Source organism: Hoplias malabaricus, chromosome X2, assembly GCF_029633855.1.
Source record: "Hoplias malabaricus isolate fHopMal1 chromosome X2, fHopMal1.hap1, whole genome shotgun sequence".
Taxonomy (NCBI): domain Eukaryota; kingdom Metazoa; phylum Chordata; class Actinopteri; order Characiformes; family Erythrinidae; genus Hoplias; species Hoplias malabaricus.
The window spans coordinates 45773042-45781861 of NC_089819.1; the positions used below are offsets into that span (position 1 = coordinate 45773042).

General features: G+C 44.3%; 1 protein-coding gene across 1 annotated transcript; it reads left to right on the top strand.

Moving 5' to 3' along the window:
• Positions 1-613: 613 nt before the first annotated feature.
• Positions 614-5289, top strand: irx5a (iroquois homeobox 5a). Its single transcript, XM_066654584.1, has 3 exons — positions 614-1385; positions 3036-3440; positions 4205-5289. The coding sequence occupies exons 1-3, from the start codon at positions 1133-1135 to the stop codon at positions 4948-4950; spliced, it is 1404 nt and encodes a 467-aa protein (XP_066510681.1). The 5' UTR covers positions 614-1132; the 3' UTR covers positions 4951-5289.
• The last annotated feature ends 3531 nt before the right edge of the window (positions 5290-8820 follow it).

Sequence of the window (8820 nt, forward strand, 5' to 3'; positions counted from 1 at the left end):
TTCATTTTAACGCTTTCTTTCTCTCATAAAATTATATTCTCCCATCTCTCTCTCTCTCTCTCTCTCTCTCTCCTCTCTCTCTCTCTCTCTCTCTCTCTCTCTCTCTCTCTCTCTCTCTCTCTCTCTCTCTTCTCTCTCTCTCTCCCGAGTCCCGAGTCCCGAGTCCCGAGTCGTATTTGTTATATCAATCAATTACGGCTTGTCTCTCGCTCGTGTCTAAAAGAATAAGAAAAATAAAGACTAGAAGAGAAAAACGAGCGAGCAAAAGTTGGAGGTGTTTTGGTTTTGCTGGCGCCCCGCGCGCTGAGAAGATCGCCATCCAGGGGCTGAAGCAGTTCTCGCGCTCCGAAGCAATGAGGCTTGTTAGAGGCAAAGAGGAGGGGCGGAGGAGAGGGGGGGTTGTTAGTGAATGTCTCTGTGTGAGTGTGTCAGAGAGGGAGTGAGAGAGAGAGAGAGAGAGAGAGAGAGAGAGAGAGGAGAGAGAGAGAGAGAGAGAGAGAGAGAGAGAGCTGTAATAGCTGTAACGCCAGCTCAAGCTCGCCTTGCCTTCTCCACCCGAGAGGAGGAGCGTGAGGCGCGTAGTGGGCGTCAGAATCCTCTCAATTTGCAACTTAGCATCCTGGCAGGACACTCTCCGGAGCAAAAGCCCCGTCCGAAAAGCAGCTCCGCGCAAATCGAGAAGTAGAAAAAAAATAATAATCAAAAAAAAAAAAAAAAAACCCGGAGGAGCGCGCTCTACCTTTCTCCAAATAAACCAGTGCAAACTTCTGCCGTGCGCGGGCATGAGAGACGCGACGCGCGCGGGCTTGCCAAGCAGCAGCTCGGGAACTTGGAAAACAACAACAACAAAAACAGAGGAGCAGAAGTAGCAGCAGCAGCGTGAACCGCCAGCCAGGCGTCTACATGCCTTCCACTCTTTCTCCAAGAGGAGCACGGACGCGCTACGGGACTCTATGAAAGAGAGCGGAGAGCGCGCGAGAGACTAACGGGAGGAGGAGGAGGAGGAGGAGGAGGGAAGAGAAACGAGGAAAGAAACAGAAGAAGAAGAAAAAGAAGAGGATAGAAAGAGCAAAAGGACAGGGGGCGGAATATTGAGAAAGCGAGAGAAGTCGACCCGTGCTTGTTCGCGAGCATGGCGTACCCTCAGGGCTACTTGTACCAGCCGTCCGCCTCCTTGGCGCTGTACTCGTGCCCGGCGTACAGCGCGAGCGTGATCTCGGGGCCGCGCACGGAGGAGCTCGGCCGCTCGTCCTCGGGCTCCGCGTTCGCGCCCTACGCCCCAGGCTCCACTGCTTTCAGCGGCGCGTCGCCAGCCTACAGCTCGCACCTTCCTTACGGAGCGGACGCCGCGGCAGCCGCCGCCACCTTCACCTCGTACGTGGTGAGTGAAGCCCGGGGACCGAACCGGGGAAGTAGCGCGGGTTGTGTTGTGTGTGGATTGATCAGGGTTCGTGTACTATGACTAAAGCTAATGGAGGGAACGTCACATACGGCACACAGACTCGTCTAAAATAGCCTACTTTTTTCGCACGATGTACACCGTTTAAAGCTAAGATGCGGGCAAACTAGTCTCTCTAAATTAACTTTAGCAAGTTAACAGCTTCCAAGTATTTGGCTGACCTTTATTTCTGGTTGTGTAACCTTTAAACGTTTCTAAATGTTGCTGATGCTGCATGAACACATCAGCTTAAATACCAATGGAATATATCACAGAAATAAAATAAAATAAAATAAACTGGATCATCTGCGGTTACAGGCGAAGAAACGGTCGGCACGGGTTTTGGGGATTTTTTACCGGAGGCTGTGAATATTAGGCGTACTCTCTCTAGGGGCTGACACCTGAAATTGGGCTTGGATTTGTTTTCCAAAATTTGGAACAGATTATTTTTCTCTCTTATACCACAAATAAAATAAATTGCTTTCTCTTAATCTGTCATTTATTGTCATTGACAAAAGCTGACACGCTGTAGACGCTAATCTACTAACGCGAACGAACCAAGTATATTCAAAGCAACAGTGCAATAACAGCGAATGCTTCTACTTCGCTTTCATTGTGCATTTGATACAGTTTCATTTACACAGAATACGAAACATACGAATAATAAGCACAGAGTGCGTGCTCAGAAAATCCGATAAATTACCCGTTAGAAAACTAAAGAATGGGGCGGAATGAGTGGGAAAACTGTCATCGTTAATGTACACACTTAGAAAAATATGGTTTCTGTGTAAAACCGCAAACGGGCTTTTTGACTCATAAAATAGAGCTATTTACTACAGTATATTTTTTTCTTCAAAAGAACGGTTGAATCGAGGCAATAATCTTTTCTACATTCAGATGTTTCACAGACATTTACCCACCCTCGAGAACCCTCGAAGAACCATTTTAAAAGGCGAAACGGCTATTCGCATTGCCTTTAAACGTGGTAAACCCAGTGCGCAGATTTTGCTCAGTCTTTGCTTGTTGTTCAGGCATTAGCTCGTTCTTTATCTGTGCAGATAATTAGAGCGTGCTGCTGTGAATAATTACAGAACTAATGAAAGTCTGGCAGTTTGCTTGAAGCACTAAATTACCCGTATTTATGAATGCATGTTGCTAGAAATTTGGAAGGAGAGAGGGAGTTTGATTGGTGGTGGTGGTGTTGTTGGTGGTGTGTGTATATATGTGTGTGTGTGTGTGTGTGTGTGGTGGGGGTGGGGGTGGGGGGTTAGGGAAAGAGTGGCGTGTAAATAATGGGGTCAATCTGCAGAGTGGAGAAAGTTTGAGTACAGTATTTACAAAGAGTTTATGCATCCGTTTGTAGTACATTTGGAAAATCATTCATACATCAGTTTATCATTGGAATAATTAGATCTGCAGTGTGTAATTGTTTATTTGTGTGTGTGTGTGTTTCATGGACTAAGTTTTGCCTGCTGATGAAACTCCCACACTGCTTGTATTCATGGCTTTTAGAGGACCTTTATATATTCTCGCAACCACTAAACCTCCTTGGCGCTTTTCTTTTCTTTGTTGTTGTTGTTTTATTTCTCTGACAGAGTTCCCCCCTACGATCACACGTCAGGAATGGCGGGTTCCATCGGGTACCACCCGTACGCAGCGCCGCTGGGCTCGTACCCCTACGGGGACCCGGCGTACCGGAAAAACGCCACGCGCGATGCGACGGCCACTTTAAAGGCCTGGCTGAACGAGCACCGCAAGAACCCCTACCCCACCAAGGGCGAGAAGATCATGCTGGCCATCATCACCAAGATGACCCTGACTCAAGTGTCCACGTGGTTCGCCAACGCTCGGCGGAGGCTGAAGAAGGAGAACAAGATGACGTGGACGCCGCGGAACCGCAGCGAGGACGAGGAGGAGGAGGAGAACATAGACCTGGAGAAGAACGACGACGATGAGCCCAACAAACCCGCAGGGGACAAGGGGGACACGGACACGGAGACAGGTCTGTCTGTGGGAGAGGGGGAGTGTGTGTGTGTGTGTGTGAGAGAGAGAGAGAGAGAGAGAGAGAGAGAGAGAGAGAGAGAAGGAAGGGAATAATCATACATTTTTCATCGCAGTCGTTTCCACTCCGCTCGAGAAATTGATTGCTGGTTAATGGTGGTATATTATTTATAAAAGGACAATTGCTTTAAATAATAATCACCTTGAACTCATCTCATTTGACTTCTTGTTATGGGCTGGTGACGTGGGCTGCTTTTCACAGGGTATTTATCTTTGACTGCGTAATAAGGGCACAGCTGGCACGCTCTTTTATAAGCTAATTTATTACCTCCCCCATTATTATTATTATTATTATTATTATTAATATTAACACAAAAGAAACATTCCTGTTCCCATGCACCTGCTGACTGTGGGCTTCTAGTGTAAATTTCATGGTCGTTACTAATGTTTAATAACACCAGTAATAAATCATTAATAAACGGCAAACAGTTGAGCTCTGGCAGCAAGGTTTTTTTTTTTTTTTTTTTAAACACAACTAGAATGACGTATTATGGCAAACTGAAATGCAAATGTGTATATCACCTGCTCTTTTTTTTCCTTTAGTTAAAATCAATTTACATTCCTTCCGTCACATTTTAACGTTTCCAACGCAGATCTACGCAATGTTCTTAAGAAATATTTAACTGAGCACTACAACTAAGGAACTTAATTTGTCTTGTGCATTATTTTAATCCTAGTTTTAATCACTTTTTCTTTGCTTATCAGACCCAAAGCTGCTGCACGCGGGTGAGGCCCCCTGCGACCGTTTCAAGGCGGTGGACAGTCCGGGTAAAGACGCAGAGCCGCTGCTGTCGGACGCCGAGCTGAAGGAAGCAGACGCCGCGCGGGCCACCACCTCGTCGCCCTCGCTAGTGACGGTGCGTGACAAATTGCCCGAGGCCACAGGAACGCGCATTGTGAGCGCACTTGGCGGCTGCGTCGTTGGCGGCGGTGGCCATGTGACCTCTGTCATCCATCCACTTCCTTCTGGTGCCCCCCCCGCTCCTCCACCCCCTCCTCCTGCTTCAGGTGGTCCCCCTGCCGTGCCCCCTGCCCCTTCAGTGCCCAAACCTAAACTCTGGTCCCTCGCCGAGATCGCGACTTCCTCGGACAGGTGCAGAGGCAACGGAAACGGGGACGCAACACAGGCCGCGAACCACGCGCAGGGACATGCGTCGCCCACGCGGACATCGCCGCAGTGCGCGCCCGTACTCTCGCGCCCCCTCTACTACACCACGGCCCCGTTTTACGCGGGCTACACGAACTACGGCACTTTCGGACACCTGCATGGACACGGTCACGGACACGGTCAAGGACACGCACACGGCGCGGGCGCGAGCGCGGCAGCGGCGGCGGCGGCGCACTTCAATGGAATAAACCGGGCCGAGGCTCTAGCGCGAGACAGCAAGAGCAGAGGGCCAACGCAGCTCGAGCTGTGTAATGAACTCAAGAAAGGTATGTCCAACATTTAATACGGGAATTCAGCCTTCCACTCATCTCACGGACTTATTATTTATTATTTGTGATTAATTAATAAAAAAGGAAAGAAAACCCAACAAAATGAAAAAAGAAGAAGACGAAGAAGAAGAAATAAAAAGAGATAAAAATAATAATGACACTGCTGAAGGAATGAATTTTCCCAGGACAGTTATTTTCTGAGTGAAAAATTGCTTATCCTGAAATCTTAGTTTCTGAATGGTTTAATGGAGATGTAACATCCTGAGAATTGTCTTAAAACGCTGCAGCCGCCTGAGTCTATTTGTATTAAAGACTAATATGTATATTTAATGTAGCAATTTTTTGTATTTAAAATGGACGATACACTATCTTTGAAGTAAATTATGAAAAAAAAAAAACGAATGACACGTGTGCGGCCGTTGTTTTGGGTTCACGGGGATGGCGCGAGGACAAGGCACTGGGCACTTTTACCAGACTTGCCTGTCCTAAGGGTTGCAGTGTTGACACGTTTTTCGGTGTGAGGGTCATTAGAGTTATTTGCGGGTTGTTGATGTGATTGCGCCAGATGCAAGAGCTGAGAATTTTTTCTCACGTGATATTTAAAAAAAAATGTGTGTATATATAATACTATTGAAGTAATACTCTGGATAAGTGACAGTTGATATCCTACACATTTTGAGGATCAGCAGGTGGATATTATATGCGCCCCCGCCCCCGCCCCCATTACCAGCAAAAAAAAAAAACATTATGAAATGTTCATATTATTATTATTATTATTATTATTATTATTTATTATTTTATTATTAATAACAATCTCAGTAGAAATGGTTTGGCAGGTGAATGCTGACCCCCCCCCCCCCCCCCCCACACACACACACACACACACACACACCTCTCCATCCCACCCCCACCCAAAAAAAAAGAACGGGACCGAGAGTGTGGAGTACTCGTTTAACCCAATTATGCCCCAACCGCGTCGTGTTATATGCAAAGCAATCAGGTGGCGAACTCGGGTAATGAGCTCGATTTTATGCCAAATTTCGATCTCATTACCGCTCGCGAGGCGTGGCAGAGCGGGATGAGGCCTGCTTTTTCGGTGAACGCGGCTCAGTTTTAGCATTAACGGAGGTGGGCTAGAGAACAGTCTTCACGGCGCGGTAGATTAAGAACTCGGGGAAGGCAAAGCTGGTGCCGTGACCCGCGAAGAAAAAGGCAAAAGAAAAAAAAAAAGGCAAAAAGGGCTCTGTGGCCCAGCGCGCGCTATTTAAAGCTCTTCCCTCCTCCGCAGGTAGGTGTCACACTTGCTCCTCGTTTAGGCTCCTGAGCTGCTGAACGCACGCGGAGGACGAGCCTCTCTCAGGTGGCACACAAGCTAAAGACTGGGGGCAACACGGGCTTGCCCTGCTCTGGGGTCAAATGGGCTTTCGTTTGCTCAGTGAAATCTGGGAGACCTTTATTTACAGAGTTTGAAAACTTGGTGCGTGAAAACTAGCTGTAAAAACTCATTAATAGTTTTGAGCTAAAGAGAGTAAAAACATTTCATGTGTTTAGTCTTTTTAAACAGTGCTATCTCAGTGTTTATAATAATAACAATAATAATAATAATAATAATAATAATAATAATAATAATAATAATAATAATTAGTAGTAGTAGTAGTAATATTTATTGTCGTAGTTGTTGTTTATATTCTACTAGTAATTATTACTTTAATTACTCTGCAAAATAAGTATGAGCTTGGTCACTACGTCACAATAATCGAAATAAATTCACTGTAACTAATTATTTAAGAATTTAAGTGGCTTTTGAAAGAGCTTAATAATTTTTAAGATTTAGATTTTTTTTTAATTTCTAGTGATATCTGCAGTGCAGCTTCTTTCTTTCTCTCGGGAACCTCACTGGCAGTTTTACACTGCGTCACGTCATATTTATATGTGTGGTTTGGTTTATTGATCTTCACTGTGCATCACAATCATGATGTAAATGGTGGCCTAGTTTAGAGAGCAGTTAATGAGCTCTTCACTTCCGTTTTTGATTTTTATTATTGTTACTGTTTTCAACAGTGGAGTCCTTTTAAACGATTAGTAATTACAGCTGCAAGTGCATTCATCAGTGCTTTTAAATCTGCAATAATAATAATAATAATAATAATAATAATAATAATAATAATAATAATAATAATAATAATGAGGGGGTGGGAAGCGAAGCAGCTTGCTCCAGTCTGAACTGGTGTCATTAATCTCTATAGTTTATTTTTTGCCCTCTACTTGAGCAGTCCCATGGGCTCCATTTTAAACCCCCCTCCTCCACACACACACACACACACACACACACACACACACAGCCCTTCATCTCCCCGAGCCAGAATTACAGAATGAAGCTTAAGAAAAAGCGCAGAAAAGCCAGTTAGAAGTTAGAAGAAAAAAAGAAAAACAGATGAAAAGAAGCGGAAGTGACATCCTTGAGCGGAATAACAGTTGTTGGATTTTTTGGACCTGGATATGACTGAAGTAAATATTTAATATATATTCGTTGGTGTTTCCATATTCCACCGCTTTCTGGCACGCGCACAGAAATATCGAAATATTGATAATAATTTACGATCTCATTTTCCGCATGATGGGAATCAATTGGACGTTTAAAGGGATAAACGAAGGACGTGCTAAGACGAAGAAAAAGCCTAGCTCCAAAGCCTTTGGGCAACAATGGATAGAAGGCTTTTGAACAGCGCGAATAAAGCTAATGGGTTCAGTAACACTGTGAAATCCGTCCCACTAATTTCTGCGCCTTCAAAAATGGGAAAAGAAGCCTCCATATTTAGCCACTATCTTCAAGCCTCTGAGAAATGTTTCCAAGGGCTCCTGGCCACGTGACTGATCAGTGACTGTCTCTTTATTTGATGTGTAAATTTTACTGAGTGATGAAAATGGCGACACACTGGGGTTGAGGGTGGGGGGACTGGGGGATATTTGACTGAATTTTTAGGCTGTAGGCTCACTGTTAATCGAGCTGCTTTCCCTGCGTTATTGCTGTTTACTGCCGCTGAGGCAATAGAAAAATGTACAAATGCATAAAGACACACTGAAAAAAACCCTTCGAGTTTAGTTTTCAGGGGTTTCGAATGAAAGACAATGTATTGTTGTCAGTGACAATTGTGTTAAAATGTAACACTAAAGTTCTAATCAAACACACTCAGAAACAATGACACGTATTTTCTGATGAACTAGGCCCAACTTCGTCAGGTTTCTCTTCTTCCTCCAACTTACCCTCTTCATCCTCCTCTTCCTCTTCCACTTGTTCTACAGAAGAGTATTTATTCGCCACTTTCAGCGCCAGAAACCTCCCACAAGGCTGTTCAACACAAAAAACAAGGACATGAACAACACGTCGAGAAAATTTCTCTACGCTGGATTTTTGCTGGAAAGCAAGCGAATTTGTTCTAATTTCCTCTGAATTACCGGCTCCAAGCGGATGAAATAACTGTCACATGTTATTAGAATGCGTACACAATTACACAAAGTAAAATGTTGTACATTTTTTTTTTACTTTTACATTGAGTCCAATTTGTTTGTAACAATAGATTACCGTCAACAGAAAACCTTTTCAAAGGAAAAAAACATTAATTACATAAAAGCGAAGGACGTTTAAATAGTAACGTACAAATTAGCCTCTTAGACGATGTCCGTTGTAAACTTTAGGAAATGACGTTCAAATTGGATTGGCAAAGTAAAAGCCCCAGTTAGATCCTTAACATTATATACACCTCTATAAAAATTAGATATAAGTTTAAATATAGAGAATACTTAATACCGAACGCAACAATCTCGTTAAATAAATAAATCAACCCTGTGTGGCTACACTACACGTTCTCACCAAGCAAACAAAA